Source organism: Hippocampus comes, unplaced genomic scaffold (assembly GCF_001891065.2).
Source record: "Hippocampus comes isolate QL1 unplaced genomic scaffold, H_comes_QL1_v1.1 scaffold339, whole genome shotgun sequence".
Lineage (NCBI taxonomy): Eukaryota > Metazoa > Chordata > Actinopteri > Syngnathiformes > Syngnathidae > Hippocampus > Hippocampus comes.
The window spans coordinates 834,504-851,582 of NW_017806854.1; the positions used below are offsets into that span (position 1 = coordinate 834,504).

At 44.7% G+C, this 17,079-nt stretch overlaps 1 protein-coding gene and 1 long non-coding RNA gene across 6 annotated transcripts in view; one reads left to right on the forward strand and one right to left on the reverse strand.

Moving 5' to 3' along the window:
* Positions 1-243: 243 nt before the first annotated feature.
* Positions 244-17,079, forward strand: part of cep128 (centrosomal protein 128) — a 19,241-nt gene continuing 2,405 nt past the window's right edge. Inside the window, exons 1-20 of one of the 4 annotated variants that reach the window (XM_019858031.1) lie at positions 244-923; positions 1,126-1,212; positions 1,689-1,818; positions 2,041-2,156; positions 2,559-2,650; positions 2,742-2,814; positions 3,859-3,942; positions 4,050-4,187; positions 4,279-4,405; positions 4,696-4,826; positions 5,550-5,621; positions 5,879-6,064; positions 7,740-7,928; positions 8,093-8,551; positions 9,630-9,791; positions 10,499-10,663; positions 10,998-11,054; positions 11,655-11,847; positions 13,542-13,591; positions 15,085-15,108. In XM_019858031.1, coding sequence (XP_019713590.1) covers positions 750-923; positions 1,126-1,212; positions 1,689-1,818; positions 2,041-2,156; positions 2,559-2,650; positions 2,742-2,814; positions 3,859-3,942; positions 4,050-4,187; positions 4,279-4,405; positions 4,696-4,826; positions 5,550-5,621; positions 5,879-6,064; positions 7,740-7,928; positions 8,093-8,551; positions 9,630-9,791; positions 10,499-10,663; positions 10,998-11,054; positions 11,655-11,847; positions 13,542-13,591; positions 15,085-15,108 — 2,709 coding nt within the window. In that variant the 5' untranslated portion in view covers positions 244-749. The remainder of the gene's footprint in view (positions 924-1,125; positions 1,213-1,688; positions 1,819-2,040; positions 2,157-2,558; positions 2,651-2,741; positions 2,815-3,858; positions 3,943-4,049; positions 4,188-4,278; positions 4,406-4,695; positions 4,827-5,549; positions 5,622-5,878; positions 6,065-7,739; positions 7,929-8,092; positions 8,552-9,629; positions 9,792-10,498; positions 10,664-10,997; positions 11,055-11,654; positions 11,848-13,541; positions 13,592-15,084; positions 15,109-17,079) is intronic. The other 3 variants (XM_019858033.1, XM_019858032.1, XM_019858034.1) reach the window with 3 other exon arrangements.
* LOC109508159 (uncharacterized) lies at positions 2,841-5,952 on the reverse strand. Of its 2 annotated transcripts, XR_002166604.1 has the most exons (4): positions 5,867-5,923; positions 3,382-3,690; positions 3,049-3,165; positions 2,841-2,927 (listed from the first exon to the last, which is right to left on the reverse strand). It is a non-coding gene; the product is annotated as an uncharacterized LOC109508159 (long non-coding RNA). The 2 variants fall into 2 exon arrangements; XR_002166603.1 differs by lacking the exon at positions 3,382-3,690 and having other exon boundaries at positions 5,867-5,952.

Sequence of the window (17,079 nt, forward strand, 5' to 3'; positions counted from 1 at the left end):
ATATTATTATTATTATTATTTTAAGTTATGTGGATAGTAATAATTTATGATTATTATCTGTCACATTTGTTTTATTGTCAACCACAGAAATCATAGCAGTGTACTACTTTTGATAATTACAATACATTTTCCTTTCTAAAGGCGTGGCCGCACCAGCGCAGAAGCCTCCTTGTGGATATTGTAGTTCACAAGAAGCACCTTCCCTCAGTTTACATTGTTTTAGGACTACAATTCCCAGTGTGTCTTTTCTCTGTGGTTGTTGTTGGTCGTTGTCCTGCTCAGACGCGGCTAGTTCAAGTTGCCATAGTACGGGGATGCATAATTTCAGCTGTTTTCTTTTAACTAGAAACTTGCGTGTGACGTGGGCGACGAAATAGTGGAATATATTTTATATGTTTTCACGGAACATTTGTCTCATTTTGCGGCCGTTATTTTATTGCATCAGTATCAGTTTGGCAAGCTTTAGGTTAGCTAGCTAGCATTTACTGTTTGCCACCTGTTGATCAAGCGGTGAATCATCCCGCAGCAGCACAATGAGAGCTTTGAATGGGAAGGCAAAAAACGGATTTTTGAATTTTACAGGTCTCATAATGTCTTAGAGGGGTTAAATTCGTGTTGCATCAAAGCAAATGTTTGGCAATGTCGTCGCGAATGTAATGTGCAATTATTTTGCCATTGAGCGTTTTTGGAGACTCAGGCTACTTAAAAGATTTGCATGGCCACGTGTAGTCGAACCATAAATCGAAAATATGGACACATCCAGTGGGTCAGATTCGAGTGACAGGTTGCGTGGACACAGGTGGCAGGGGCTCGAAGCCCACCGCAAACCTGTACGGGAAAGAGGCCAAGCCAGTGGGCGAGCAGGTGACGGCCGTGCAGCTGACATCTCCGAGAAGATCAGCACACTGTGCAGCACTTTGCAGGTACTCGTACTCATGCCTTCTAGTTTTATTTTTATATTATTATAAAATTAGTCAAATAATTATAAACAGGCAGAGCCAACTCACATTTTTGATGCGTAATGGCATGAGTGTGGATGGATGCTTTGGGATGCACAGTAGCATGATTGTTGTGAATGCTTGACTTGTCTTTGAGCGGCCGCTCAATGATTTGTCTCTTTGGCAGGATACCAATCGGAACTTGACCAAGGTGGACCAGATGCTGGGCCAGTACAGGGAGCATACCAATGACCAGGCTGAAGCCATGGCTTTGGTAAAACACCTGTTCAATCCATTCCCAGTGTCATGAAATTATATTACGGTACACATTGCACAGATGGCTTTTGAATTGCACAAGGCCAGCGTCATCTCATTTTTATTTTAGTACACTCTCTGTTGTAACCCACCCTTGAGATCTAATATTCTGCTTCCTGAAATTAAACGAGTACTTAAATGCCAAATTAGGCTGAAGTCAGCCCCAGAAGCAGGGGTGTTAAACTCCGGTCCTGGAGGACCGCTGTCCTGCATGTTTTCAGATCATCGATGCAAGCTCTGTGGAAGCCTGACACTGAACCTGTTCATTTGAATCAGGTGTGTTACAACAGGGAGACTTGGGAAACATGCAGGACAGCGACCCTCCAGAACCTGAGTTTGACACCCCTGCCCGGAAGTGTGATCCTGCAAGCCTTGACTCAGTCCTCTCCCAAACCTGCTTGTTTATTGTTTCAGCATCCATTTTCTGTTTTCTAGCTTCGGGATAATCTGGAGGAGTCCATCAGTCAACTGCAGGCGCAGAGGCTGAGCAGGGTCAATGGTGCTCACAGTAGCGCTTCCGCATGCAGCCTGCATTCCAGTGACCTGGATGGTTGCCCTGGATCAGGTCCAGAGCCTCAGCATCTAAACTCTTGTTTTGGATCTTAATATGCTTAAAGTAGATGAAACAGGCAGAGTCATAAAGCAGCCTGTGACTTGAAGTGTTTGGCTGAGTTTTCCACTGGGCTCGTCTCGCTTCATTCATTCATTCATTCATTCATTCATTCATTCATTCCAATGTGACCCCTTGTATTAGTATTTTACAGCCTGCAATCGTGTGCAATTGCAGATGGCAAACCGACCTCCCCGCTAAAGGACTACGCAGGAACGCCAGGGATGAGAAGGAGGAGGAGGTCTCACTCCGCAAGCGTTCGCTTCAAGAATAGTAGCTATTCAGGAGAGGACGTAAGGACCACAGAAGTGCCAGTTGTTACGTGCATTCACAAAATGTTCTGAAGGGAAAAAAATATCAGCAGCAGTGCAATGTATTGGTATATTACAATTTGGGGATGTTAATTTGTTTATCTAAATCAGGGGCAACACACTTATTTCAAATAATCAGGGTCGTCCTAATGCTAGGAAAACAGGCAGGACGACGGCCCTTCAGGACCGACTTTGAACACCCCTGATCTAAATGATAAACGATACTGACATTGATACCCTGTCCATTGCTATATATGTTGATCTTGAATAATTGCCCAGCCCTAATTGGAATGTAACTAAGGCAGCTATTTTGTTTGACAGACAAGATCCTGCTTTTGAATTCGCCTGTGTTTTTTAGTGCAGTATTTATTCTGACAATGACAGATCCACACTTTGCACCAGTCCATGAGAGATCTCCGCTGTGACCAACAGAGACTATCAGTCGACCTGGAGCAAGAAATCATCAGGAGAAATAGGTAATATTTGATATACTATGCTGTCTGTGAACATAAGAACAGCTTTTGAATTGAGGAAGTAGACAAGGAAGTATTTGTCATTTCTTGACAGGGCTGATGTTGACACCAGGCTAGCAATTGAGAGCCTCTCCGACCACATGGCCCCTAGTCAGCGACAGGACTCTGTAAGTGTGCGTTTCTGCTTCAGCTCGGAATTTGATGAACTTTTCAGGTGGTGGTCACTGGTGACGTTGTTTCAGGATAGCAAGGCACCCTGAAGCGACCATCACCTTGCTTCCTGCAAGACAAAAGTAGCCCAAATGAATTATTTACCTGTATTCTCAACTTAAATTTTCGAATATCAGCAACAACAGCAACTTACCATTATCGTATCCACAGCTGCAGTAAAATTTGCTCACCAGATTAGTGATGCAGTGTTATTTCCTCAAATACACTGAACACCCTCAGTCCACAGGATCAATGTGGCAAGCTTGCACTTTGACCCCTTTCAGTGACTTGTACTTGCCTTCATGCATCTGCTGATTGAGGGATAATAATGAAACAAAATTAGGCTTCCAATACATCTGTGTGTATGCACATCCTAAACAATGTCGATGTACAAATGACATTTTATAACCAAGTTGCTGGAGAAGAGAGTCAAGTTGTCTGCATTTTACATACTGTCGTTTTGCTGTAGACCACAAGGGGTCACTGTGTTGCTTTAGAATTTTCTTTTTTAAAAAACTGCTCACCTGGGAATGAGCTCCGATTTCCGCGTAGGAAGCAGCTACCGATTCATTTTATATCCCTCGCCAGGATAGTCTCCTCATGGGAAAGCAGCACACCCAAGGGTGAGGAGAAGTAAATTTTCCCCCTCAAAAGAGTAAATAAACACACAAGGAAACGAAGAGGAAACTAATCTAATTTATCACAAAAGTTGAGGAGAGGGGAATCACAGAGCACATTTATTCCTCACCGATGGGCCCGCTATCATGTGAATCACGTCGATGAGTCGCTTGGGTAGAGGTTATTGCTCGCAGCTGACAATCCATCACCGTGGCCTGCTTACAATGGGCGCGATTGAGTGGGATGTGAATCCCCGCACCATTATGCCACTGGCTCATTCGAAAGAAATGGGGAGGGTGGATGATGTCATACTAAAGTGCCTGTCATGTTGCATTGTTATTGCTGCAGAACACCTGTTTCTATCCCGTGCGTTTGTTTTGTAGACTTTTGAGAGACATAAAATCGATGTCAGCGAGAGAGAGGACAGCATGACATCCAGATTACTAGAAAAGGAGAAGTCCTTCAAGGTGAGTACACATTTGAATGGATTTCTTTAGCTTAAAGCCGAAATCAGATTTTGTCGCTGTTCAATTTTACTGACATCATCGAATAACACCCCCCATGCTGTCCCAAGATGGAGCAGGAGCTGGAGAGAGTGAAGAGACTACTAGATCAGTCAGAGGACAGCAGAGAGTCACTGGTTCAACAGGTTTGTATTTATTTTCTCTGGATGAACTGCGCTCTGCGTGAATACGAACGGACACACAGAACCTTGAGTCCATGCCGCAAACTCCAGTGAAGCAAATCCCCAACACTGGGAATATCCCAGCGTTTTTGTGCCATGCGTGCGTGATGATTCGCAGGTGGAGAATATGCGGGGTGAGCTGCAGAGGAGCAGGAAGGAGAAAACGGAGCTTCAGAGGGCCTGGCTACAGCCAAGTCAGCCCATCCCTGGCAACCATACAAGCAGGGAGGAGGGAAGATTACAAGGTACGCATTGTAGGTGTCAGGAGTGTGATTAGGCAGTTTGCCTCATTTTATTGCTAAGCTCATTAATGCATCTTTATTGAATGAATAACGGAAGGTGGAAAGGTAGGTTGGTGGATGGATATTTAATACATCCAATGAGGAAAGTTAAAAATTGTGGAGAACCCCGTGACATAAAAAAAAAAAAGTACTGTTATTGACAACCACTGTTGTCATGAGATAAGTATTTTAAATTTATTCCAGTTATTTCCTGCGAGTGTCCTCTCTGCATTGAATGTGTGTCAATGGTTCAGACATGGAAAAAGAGTTAGCGGAACTGCGAGCTCAACTGCGCAGGGGATCGGCCAGCAGTGAGGTCGAGGAGCTAAAGAATGCTGTGGACCGCAAGGAGAGCGAGCGCATCCAGCTGAGAATCCAGTTGGAGGTGTGTGCATCATGTCTGTTTAGAAAACAATCGGTCTGGTGTCTGATGAGTAGCGAAATGCCGACATTGTGTTTTTGAATTATCAAGTTTCCTGTGTGGCATCTACGCCGCACTACATGGAAGAAAAATCTATTTCTGTACAAATTATTTCAGGCAAAGTGGTAAAATAATCATACAGCACAAACACCCCCTTTCAATACACATATTTAAAAGATGCTGGAATGTTAATACTTTTTTTTTTTTTTTTAAAGTGAAAAGATGTCATGCTTTCCTGTATTGTAGGTGTTAAACCGTGAATTGGATGTATCATCTGGGGCATCGCTAAATGGACATCAAACTGATTCATTAAAAAAAGAATAAATAAGATGAATAAATGGAAGGGCCATGACTGGATTTATTCTCAGTGAACTTGTTCTGTGACTAATCAGCCCATGACTAACTGCTTGCACTACCGGTGCTTGGTTTAAATACTTCAAACTTTAGAATTTAGACATCAGAACTTCAAAGTGACTCCAGCTTGTTGTTGGGAGATATAAAATAATCCAACGGGAACGATTTGTGCACTATTTTTCTGACTCCTTCAAAAGGTAATCCAATTTTAATTCTGAGCTTTCTCTGACCGGTGTTTCTCTCTTTTTTTTGGAATCTTTGTTGCTTTAACACTAACTGCTTCAACCCTCCGCAAGTTCTTTTGGTCCCTTACCCCTCGTTTCTGTGACCTAGGGCTTGTCTGCAGAGTTGGCACGGCGGGAGCAACAGCAAGTCCGAATGCTTGAACAGCTGAAGGATATGCAGGTGGTTCTCAGTTTCATCGGTTAATGCTGCGAACGATGATTTGTTTTGTTTGTTAGATTAGGATCATAAAGTGCTTTTGAGAGGATTATTCAGTTCACTGACTCCACTTTTAAGTATTTCACGCTGGACTCAAGTGGCAAAGATTAGCTTGGTGAAAATACTGATTTACTTTAGGTAGAAAAGGATACACATACGGAATAAAAAAAAACAAAAAACCCCAAAACTTTTCAATCTATATAGCTCACCTTTCCTTTCAGAGCCGAGGGCAGACAGAGAGGACCGAGACTGAGGCGTTACTCCAGGAGAGCACGAGGAGCAGAGAAGAACTGAGGGCCAAGGCCCAAAAGGCCGTGCGCCAATGGAGGGCAAAGTGCAATCGACTGCAGAAGGAGCTGGAGGAGGCCCGGGCCCACATTCAGCTGCACACTGACAAGGCAGCAAAGGTCAGTCAAGGGCAGGCATTTGTTCAATGACAGGAAGAGGTACGTACTGTGTTATATATTCGCCGAGTCTGTGTGTGACAACTGAAGGTGTGCTCCCCACACTAGATTTAACTCTGTCATTCTAAATTTCTCATACATGCATAAGAATCCAAACACCGATTCATTCACACGTTCTGTTTTGATGCTTTGATTTAGTCTTGCTATGCAGTCGCGAAATACCCCCTTGCCACACTTGGCCCGATCCAAAATCACCGTGAAGTAAATATTCCCAACTCATGTGCTTTTGACACGTCTGCATTCCTGGAGTACAAATTTCTGTCGATTGTGCCATTGAAAAGGTAGCCTCATCACATTTCAGCACAAGCGACTTAATTTGATAACTTGAAAAATCGAACTTTGAACCGAGACGTCGATATACAATTATGCAGCAAATAGGTACCAGTGCTCACTGTTTAAAAAGATAAGGTGGAAAAAAATGTTTTTGCCATTATTAGCATCCACAACATTCACAAACAAGCTTCCAAGAGGTGAGGAAAAGAACGAGATATCTCATACCTTAACCTAGCTGGTTCTGTGGTCGGATACTCAAACAAGCATCTTTTTTTCAGAGCACAGGAATAAACGCTTCCATTTGCATAAAACGACATAAGCTGAATTATTTATGCTTTTTTTATTTGGGGTAGTTTCTTCACGATGGTCTTTCACTGCAGTTAGTTTCCTGTGAAACAAGCACAAAAGGGGAACCGCGGTCAAGTATTCAATACACCATCAATAAGAGATGATGAAATAATGGCGCGTAGCTTTATATTAAAAGTCCAACTCAATTGAAACAAAAGGGAGCGTTTCTAACTTGGGCATTTGGGAATGAATTTGAAGTGCTTCTGAATGTTCACCAGTGAACCAAATCTAAACAGGTGAAGATGTTTCACCGCACATTTGCAGAGCTTTGCCCACGTTTCGGAGGAAACGGGGGACATTGAGACAGAGGCGCTTGCCTGTTTTGGCAGGAATGATTTAAAAAATTGTTGGACACCGTCTGAAGGATACCAAAGAGGAAGTCCCGCTCGGCCTTTTCGGACAAACTGTCGAACCTTGGATTCAGAAGGAGCGCTGTCAATTTTAATTTTGTCTGTGGACCAGCTACTCAACACCTTCAGAACTTCAGCCGGGTCCTGAAAAGTTCATGGCAGCTTGCCCAACCCGACTGCTTGTGCTTTGAGATGGCGCGTTTGGCGTCTGTCCAACTGCTGTCAGAGTTTAGTCTGCGTTACCGGCAGCTAGTCAGAGCGAGAGATTCCCACCCGCAATGTTTGATGTGACATGAAGTAAGTATGAATTCATTTCCACCCTGTTAGTAAATAAGGATGTATAATCAAGTGCTCGATGAAATGATTAGTTTGAGCTACAGCATAGTCCTCCTCAGTTACAGTCAAAGGCCCGCACGCAATCTGCCCCTCACAGACCCGCCAACCGTCCTTTAACGAACGCATTGCCACGTGCGGACGCTTTTCTGCCGCCTACGTCCCCGCTCCTGCCGTTTCCCCGTCAGTCTTCCTCCTGCTCTCGTCAAATGTTGTCAGAGCTGTGCTTTGTTCTCCGTTCGCCTCCCCAGCGTCTTCTGTAATTCATTTTTTCCATCACTCTCGCCCACCACTCTTTCTGTTCCTCTCCGCAGGTAGCCAAAGAAACGGAGGGCTCCCACGCCCAGCTGAAGGCGCTGAGCCAGCAGGCCGAGGCTGCCCGCAGAGAGCTGGCCGAAAGCCTACAACGTTTGGCCCAGCGTGAAGAGGAGCTGCACCGCAAGGACGTGGCGCTCTCCGAGAGCCGCCAGTGCCAATTGGCTCGAGAGCAGGAAATCCGGGAGGTCAGGGTTGAACGTCCCTTCCCCTCAATACTCTCAGAACAAGCAAAAGATGTTTGAGCATTGAACAATCAGCACTTGCGGTGCTTATTCGACTTTTCTGTGATTTCTTTGGCGTGACTTCACGCGCTTTTCTTATCATTTCTAATATGTACTTTTCATTCTAGGCCAAGGAGTCCTCTGATGCCCTTCAGATGGAGCTTCGGCGTCAGTCGGAGAACCTGGCAAGACTGAGGGAAGAGAATCAGAGGCTCATCGAGCAGGCGGACACGCAAACCCGTCTCAGTCAGAGACACCTGAATAAGCAGGCTGAGCTCCAGGTCGCGCTGAGTCAAATGACCTCAGCTCATGCCCAGCTAGCGCACCGCCTGAGTGAGGCGGAAGCTTCCAAGAAGGAGCTTCAGAAGGTCACGGCGGAATTGCAGGCCAAGCTGGCGGCGGTTGAGGATGAGCCGGACACGCTACGGAAACAGCTGCAGCTCGAGAGAGAGGTTCATCGGAAGGAGCTGGACAACCTGAAGGTCGCAGTTGAAGGAGGCAGGACGAAGCGCGAGGAAATGCAAGACATGCTCCGACTCTGCCGCCAGCAGCGCGATGAAATCCAGTCACATCTAAATGACGTGAAGGTGAATTATTCATTGTGGAACCCGTGATCAAACCATAGGGTGCACAGTATTTTCCTCACGCCGGTACTCACGGAAAATTGAATGCCATCCGCAGCAAATATTTATCAATGGCTCATGTGTCGATTTTTTTTCCTTCAGGGGCTTTAGGCACATCCCTCTGAGGGTGAGCAGCTGCATCTTAGCTGGGATTTGAATGTTTTGCGTAAATCATCATGATCATTTCAAGGCTCCAGGCATGAATATACGAACGCTAATCCCCCGACCCTTCGAGCCTCGTTAAAGCAGTGAAGCGTAAATGTGGAATTGCTCTTGATTTGAAGCCTCCAGCGTGAACCTCGACTCCCTGCTTAAGGAGATGGAGTGATGATTCCTTCATTGTTTTTAAGGTCCTCCCTGATATTGGGTGAATGTAGCATTAGCTGTCCTCATTGGCATTATCGGACACCGCTCGTTGTAATGGTGTCATATTTCCGTTCGGTGAAAACAAGGACGAGATTGTATGAAGTTCCACACCGTGGTTGCAGTGCATGTCCACCCGATATTCGAGTTTTGAGTCTATTTCGATTTTGCTGCAGTCAACTTTGAGGGGCTGGGAAGCTTGAATAGCTGTTTTTCCTTGTCCTTGTCCTCTCTTGGTTCCCCCCACTGTATCATCCCTTTCCCTCTTAATCCCTTCCCTTGTCACCTCCCTCCAGCTTAAATTTTGCATTTCCCTTCTGTCGGTTTCCTTCCCTCAATTTTTCTCTTATTTTTCCTCAGTCTGTCACTCGGTTCATCCCAAGTTCTCAGTTCGTGTTGTTAATTCCACTCTAATTAGTACTTGATGCAATTTTTTTTTCCACAAAGCAGCCCTTTTATGCAGAAATCCGTCGAAGCAAAAAAAAAAAAACATCTAGACATGTGAGCAACAATAGGGTGGTAGGGTAGTTTTGTGGTTGCAAGTTTAAGGCATTCTGGCTTTGCCAGCTCAGACGGAGAAAATTTTTCAAATGGACCAGGGTTCACGTATAAATTGATGATATCCAGTCCTTTTATCCCTGCGCATATCATGATCGTAAACACACCTGCTCTCCATTAGGCAGCCGCAGTGTCGGAGACGAACTTGTGCGAGGTGCTGCGCGTCAAGTTGGACAGGATGAAGGATGAGTGTGATAAGCTGGCCGCACAGCTGAACTCAAAAGAGGATGCACACGCTCTCCTCTGCAAAAAATACCAGCTACTTAAACTGGAACTGGATGAAGTAAGTGCGGTCTCGATTAAAATGGAATAATGTAGAAAAAATAAAAAATGCCATGCCATGATTTTTTTTTTTTTAATCGTAACTTATGTATTCAAGGCAACGTCCTGTGATCATGCAAACCCCGAGAAGGTTTGAAAGGTTATATTTGTGGCACATCAGCACTATTTCAAAGGGCTGCTACATAAAATCGGAGGTGCTTTACAACAACAGATGGCGTCTTCGCTCTCGTCTCTGACAGGCCCCTTCAGTAGGAGGATCTCTTCAGGATATCCATGTATTGACTCTAAATCGGATGAAAGAAAAAAAGAGAGAGAGAGAGAGAGACCATTATTCATGCAGCGTGGGTAGTTTATCAAGAAGAGACAGAATGATGACCCACAGTCCCCCGAGCAACACTGTTCCGTTAGTTCCTGTGTCCCTGACATCTTGATTGACTGTGCCCTGGAAGAGACTCTGGAACTATTGATAGAGCAGACCAGAGGAAGACGGTTAACCAGGTCTGTTTGTGGAGGAGGGAAGCAAATGACACTTTAATGCCGAAAGGTTGTCTGTGTTTTTCAATGTGTTTGGATGTTCTGATTTTATTTTTTCCCTTCACGTCTTTGTGACAAAAAGTTAAATCCATGCAGTTGTCGCCCGTCCTCCACAAAATGCGACGACAGTAAAGTCGACCCTGCCGATAACCACTGTTCTCCTGTCCTCCTCAGGTCAGGTTAGATGAAGGTGGGCGTGCAACAGTAACCGAACTTGTGAAACTGGAAGAGAAGGTGGCACAGATGGAAGCCGAACGCGTGGCCCTACTTTCCTCCATCAGCGACGAATTAGATGAAGCTGTCCAAGGCCTGCTGAGGAATGGTGAAGACAACTTCCAGGTGCTTGGGGATATTTTAACTTCTTTTTCGGGGGTTGTGTGCCATCCATCCATCCACTTGCATGAAATGACCCCGAGACCCGCCATGTTTACTGTATAGTGCCTTCCACCCTTGGTGATATCACAGGACATTGTGATACACTGGTTGATTGACCACTTATCGACTATGAACAATAACACTTAAGAATAACCCAATTTGGGTGTGTAAATCTTAGTGTCTTTCTGTATGTTTCTTCCATGCACAAAATGCCGGCGCCAATCCAATTGCATGATTTCCCATTTTTGGCAAGCATGCATGCAGGAATGCTCACGATTGCCTTCATTTGTTTGAACAGGCAACCAGGAAAGCTGGATCAGTCAAAGACAGCTCCCTTTGGCTAGCAGAGACAAAGGTATGATGCTTACATGCAGTGTGACTCTGTCAACCAACCGAGGGATTTTTCCAGCAAATTCAATTATACGGCAGAAGATTAAGAGTGCAACTGCTGTTAGCGGGAACAAGAGGGGGCGGGTGCCTCTATAACAGGGAAAATGGATGAAACATTTTTTTTTTGGCTCATCTAAACACGAGACAGTTACTGAAATGAAACCTTTCCAGAACTAGTTATTTCCAAACAAATGCAGCATTGTTGTGACCCACATCTTTAAAAGTATGACAAATATTATTCCGTTATTATCAATGGATGACTTGACTGATATCTTCTGGATCGTTGCTTCGTGTTGGCATCTGCAAAAGCTGATGACACACTTTAAGGCGTGAGTGGGTTTGATGATGTGTTCCTCTCCTGCCAACTTTATTGATGGGGCTCCGGCTAAACGTTTGTGTTGAAGCAGCGTGATAGGACAAGAAGAAAAATGAGTGGTTCAGATCGGCTGAAGAATGTTCTACGTACGCTCTAAATGTGCACTTCTGTGTACTCCTACAAAATCCACATCCAAAGCATTTTTTTTTCTTTCTTTTTTTTTTTTAAATATATATTCTAACGAACCAGTCCAAGATACGCTTGCTGCGTGAGGAGGTGCGCGAGCATGACACAAGAGAACAGCGCCTGAGGTTGCAGCACAAGCACACCAGAGCTGAGCTGAAGGCACTCAGGCAGACTCGGGGAACGGAGCGAGATGCCTTTCTGCAGCGCCTGGACGAACAAGAAAAGCTGCTGCTCTGCATCAGCACCGAAAAACAAGGTACAAAATCACAGCACTGCTATTGCTTTAGTGTGAGGTCACTGTTGTTGGCTGCAGTCCTCCTAAGGCAATCCATAGAGATTCATTCCTATCTTTAAAAAACAAAAAAAACAAAACTAAAATGGCTCTCCGTTGAGCGCCGACCTTTGTCCAAAGTCAACAGTTTCCTTTGTTAGCTACTTACCATGAGCAGAAGTCCACATCTTTTGTGGAGGATGATATCACATGTTGAGAATGGACAATGGGGACATTTTTATTTGACTTCATGAATTCAGAATGAACAAAAAGTGCACGTTTAAGGAATTTCATTCCTAATAAAACATCAAAAGATTTACAAATAGTTTCTCGAATCGAGCAGCGGTGTACTAAAAGTTGTGCCAAGTAATTTGACCCCATTTAATTGCTTGCGTTTGACTCCGTGATCCATTTAAATTGTGTCAGCGCCTCAGAGTGTGTTCCCTTTGCGTCCGATCTTATCTCTTCCTTTCCTCTTTTCCACCTCGGCAGAAGCTCTTCTCAGCATATCACACACTGCATCTCTTCGTACTCTTCCCTCACCTTTCATCTCGTAATGATGCGATGTCTAGATCAAGACTAAAGATTCATTTCATCAGCGGGTCAGCTTATTTCTTGCGTCCCGGACGCCCAGGGCTGACAACATCCGTATGGCCGCAACCAATCAGCCGTTTCTACAAAAGTAGCTTCCATCTCTTTGATGGGAGTGTATCAATGACTTCACATCTGGTCGTCAACAAGGTGACATTCCAATTAGCATTTGCTCAACACCAATAACCTTTGCTAGAGTATGACCATAGACTCGTCCATCAAATTCTAATATGAGCGATGTTTTTATTAAAGCCACTTAATTGCTCACCTCAGGCGAATGGCTGTTAATGGCACCAGTCAGCAGAATACCCCCCACGCCCCCCGTACTTATTTATTATGTATCTCTATTTGGTTTGCGTCCTCCCCTGCGTAGAACATTCTCTCACCCGAAGAAAAGATACTAAATAAGGTCAGCTATGTGTCGTCTCAAAGACTTCTTTGGTTTTGCAGAAATAAAACGAGAGCTAAATCAAGGATCAGTTGGAGTAATTTCTGTCCAAAATAGTATTTGACATGTTCCAGTTTATTTGCGTCCATGGTTGAAGAGATGGAGGTGTGGCTTCCCCAGGCTGCGACATATTTGAATAAAATAAACATTTTGCACGGTTAACGAGTAAATTTCCCGGTGCATTTCCAGACGCGAATGGGTTGCGAAAAGCAGCTGGCGACATCAAGTCTTTTCTGTTTATTTGTCAGGGGAGCGGTTCTAGCGTGAGGAAGCACTTAAGGATCACTAAAGATGTGTTTAAAACCAGCAAATCACCACGCCAAGCAAAATGTGTAAATACCGTGGTACTTGGAAATTCAATTTGTGACCAAATAAATGTCAAATTAGGTAAAAATTCAGTGATTGCAACGGAAAACAATTTGCCGCTGTAATTATCAGCAAGCAGAAACAAGACTTGGGTGGGTACAAAGGAGACTTTTGAAACGGAACTGATTATTGTGCATTGGAGACTTTTAACTAATGTGGTGCATACATCATACTCACCGATTAAACTTCCGTGAAATTAAGAAAAATAGAAGTGGTGGAAGAAGAAAACTATGTAAAACTAACACACTTTCAAACGCTTCTGCTTTTCGTTTAGAATTGCTGGAGGGGAATCGCAAGAAGGTTGAAGAAATGAGAAGCCTGCAGGTCGGCATGCATTTTTCTTTCCTTCACGTTGTAGTTTCTTTCTTCTATTCGTGAGGTTGCAGGTAAGCGGCCGCCAGAAATGCTTATTGTGTGCAGACTGAACGCAGCATCACGCTCGGAGGTTTACATTTCCCATGATTCTTAGACACAGAAGCAGGAAGTAGTTCTAATTCCAATATGACAAAAACATGGACACCTGCGAGTGATGAGATGTGGATGAGAATGAGACCGCAAACGTAACAGGAAGGGATTTGAATGAAAGACGGCAAAACGGAAAAGCCGACAGCCACTCATCCATACATAAGGCGCGCTGTGCAACTGGCATCTCAAAGTATGCCAAGAGATCCCCAAAGCTCAATGCGGAGTGCCTTGGAAACATCCCTTTGGTCAATACTGAGACCGAGAGCAGTCAAAGAAGAGCTTCCAACTTCCCCTCAATGAAACCCCCCCCCCCCCCCCGCTGCGGTGTGCATCATTTCCTCTCTCGATCAAGATCTCGTGAAGGTGTGCTTGATAAATTGGCGAGTGAGTGTACCAGCTCCTCCTGTTTAAATGATCATCACCTCAAACATTTTATTTTATTTTCATGTGTATTTTTGGTTTAACATCATATTGTGAGTATCCGCTCTACCCGTCCAGAGTAAAAGAGAACAGACCTTTTGGTCATCTCTGATGCACAGTGTACACTTGAGTGCACATCCCTGAGCGTGACACATCTTGCAGCCATGCCTGGACAAGTAGTTAATTGCAGCGGACACGAGGCCTTGATGACTGAAAGCCACCGGCGGCCTTGTCTCAATCCCACTGTGCCGCGACATCCACCATCACCTTTAATGCGGTGGATTGACCTCCGCCCGCCCCCCCCAGCCCGAACTTCCACTGGCCTTTTGCTCACTACCACCAGACGTAAACATTCACTCGCCAAGAGTTGGATACCTGGGATCCATCTGTTACTACTCGACGGCACCTGGCAAAACTTGTGCGCAATTATTCAGCTGTCCCCGTATTCAGTCGAGCCATTAATTATGAAGGATGAGGATAGAGGGCTGTAGAAAGCAAATTAGAAAGACAAGCGGGGGTGGGGGGCGTTTCACAGTAAAGGAACCCTTGTTAGAAACCGCCAGTGCATGCAAAACAGATGGGGGAGAAGCAGGTGTGTGTTAAGAGTGGCAGTAAAGAATCATCGCATCGCTTACATGCATCGTTACCAAGGGGGCATCAGTCAAGAGCTCGATGAGAAGTCAGGAAAATGTGCCTTTGTGTGTTTGGCAGATCTTCAAATTCTGAACATTTCTTTCCCCCGTTTCCCATTACTCTTCTCTCCTCCGTCATCTCGCACATGCGCACACACACACACACACACGTCGTCCACTTTTACTGTTGGAGCGAATTACCTGGCCGTCAAGTTGCTCACCACAGCTGTGTTTTGTGTCCGCTCACGGTCGTTTGCCCGTGGCGTTTTTCTGATCGGCTGCCATCTTTTGTCTTTGCAGGATCGTGTGTTGGATCTCGAGATGGTAAGGTCTCATTGATAGTGGATGCAAATGAGCGCAACGTTCAAATTGTAGTTCAGGTGCAATTATGTCGATTTCAAAGCCCAATCAGACTCTTATTTGAAGAACAGAATATTGTACCTTTCAGAGAAGACATGAACATGTTTTTAATTGCTATGTCACTGTTAGCACACAATGCATTTTTTAACAGTAGCACATTTGCTAATTGCTTGGCAGCCTATTCCCTGTTTGTTTAATGAGGAGACCTTCTAATTTCAGTTCCATGTAATGGTACTGCAAAAAAAAAAAAACATTTCGGGGCAGAAAGGGGTAAAAACAAACATAAATTAAGGATTCAATGAAACTGCGAATATTGAAAATAATGCATCAAAACAGAAAATGAAGCAAGGAAATCACAAAATAAATTCTATAGCCCCCCCCCCTACAAAATTTATTTTGTGATTTCCTCGTTTGTGTCAGTACACAACAAAGGAATAAATAAACACTTCTGAGACAGTCCAGTCTCCTATATTTTACTGAAATCTGATTGTTCTGTTGGAGCTACGCTCAAGGAAATGCCCAAATAAATTCTGTAGGGGGGCCATAGAATTTATTTTGAGATTTCCTCGCTTGATTTTCTGTTTTGATGCATTATTTTTAATTTTCGTAGTTTCATTGAAGGAATCGTTAATTTACGTTTTTCGGAGGCGGTCATGAACGCCTCAAGTCGAATAGGAGCGTAGCTCCATCTAGTGGATGCATTGTAGATTGCGTCTTATAATCCAGTGCGTCCAATATTTCAAAAAAATTACAAAATAGGCCATTCATTGAAGGTGCGCCTCATAATCCAGTGTGCCTTTTAGTGCGGAAAATATGGTAAATGTAAGTAGTTGTGGCAATATTCCGGAATACGTTTCCTCACATGCGAACTGGACTGGAGTGACAGCAAAAGTGAAAATAAACGCTCAAACCTACGTGTTAACTTGTTCCCTTTTAGCCCGGAAATGACCCCAAAGTCACCGAACACTCAAGCTGTCGATCTCTCTGCGTTACGCCCCTCGTCTCCTCCTTCCAGTCGCTTGTTAGTTCGCCGTCGACTGCAGACCACCATCAAGTTGAATCATTTCTGCAACAGTGAGATGCATCGACCCACTTTCTCCTCAGCCCGGGCTGCTGTCATCCGAGTATGCGAGCAATCGGCGTGGCGCAATGTAGCAGCAACGGCATCTTTTCAGCCAAATGCCTCCGTCCGACTTGGGTTCTTAAAAGATGCAATGGCAAGAGAAATAAAATGTGCTACTGTTTAACAAAAAAAGACAGCTGACAGATGTAAAAGGTCCACAATTAGCTTTTTGTGTTGGCCACCAGGAGAACATTATGCCTGTTGGCGCTCAAGCACGCCATTTTCATGAGCGTTTACACCAGCTGGTTACAAAAGGTTCAATAGACCTTATTCGAATAGCGTCAGCATCGTTGTCATCTGCAAAGATTCAACAGCCACCCAAAGTCACGACGGTGAAGGGAGCAGGTGGGCGCAGGAGATAATTCGCGGGGAAAAGGCCCCGTTCTGGTTTGCGACGAAAGGAACAATGACGGTGGCAACCGTCCGCCATTGTTAGCGGACGACTTCTTCCATCATCTGTGCAAACGCAAATACGCGGTCACGTGACCCCAGCGCTGTTATTATCCGCAGAGATCTGATACAGGCGTGCAGCTGTCGCACATAATCATCGCTTTGGATGAGCCTCCCGACTGGAAATGATGCCCCATTTCGCTTTGCCTCCTTTCTCTATTCCAAGCCACCCTGTAAACAGTATTTAAGGAAATTGGAGGCACAATTAAGGGAGGAAAGCTCACTGATTCCTTGCGTTGATTCTCACTGTCTCGTACTTGTCTTTTTGTACCTTTAACAGACGTTCCTGTGTGCGTTGTTGACTGTGCCATGTCTGCCCCCCCCCCCCCCCCCCCCTGCTTTGATAAAAAATTTCACTCGAA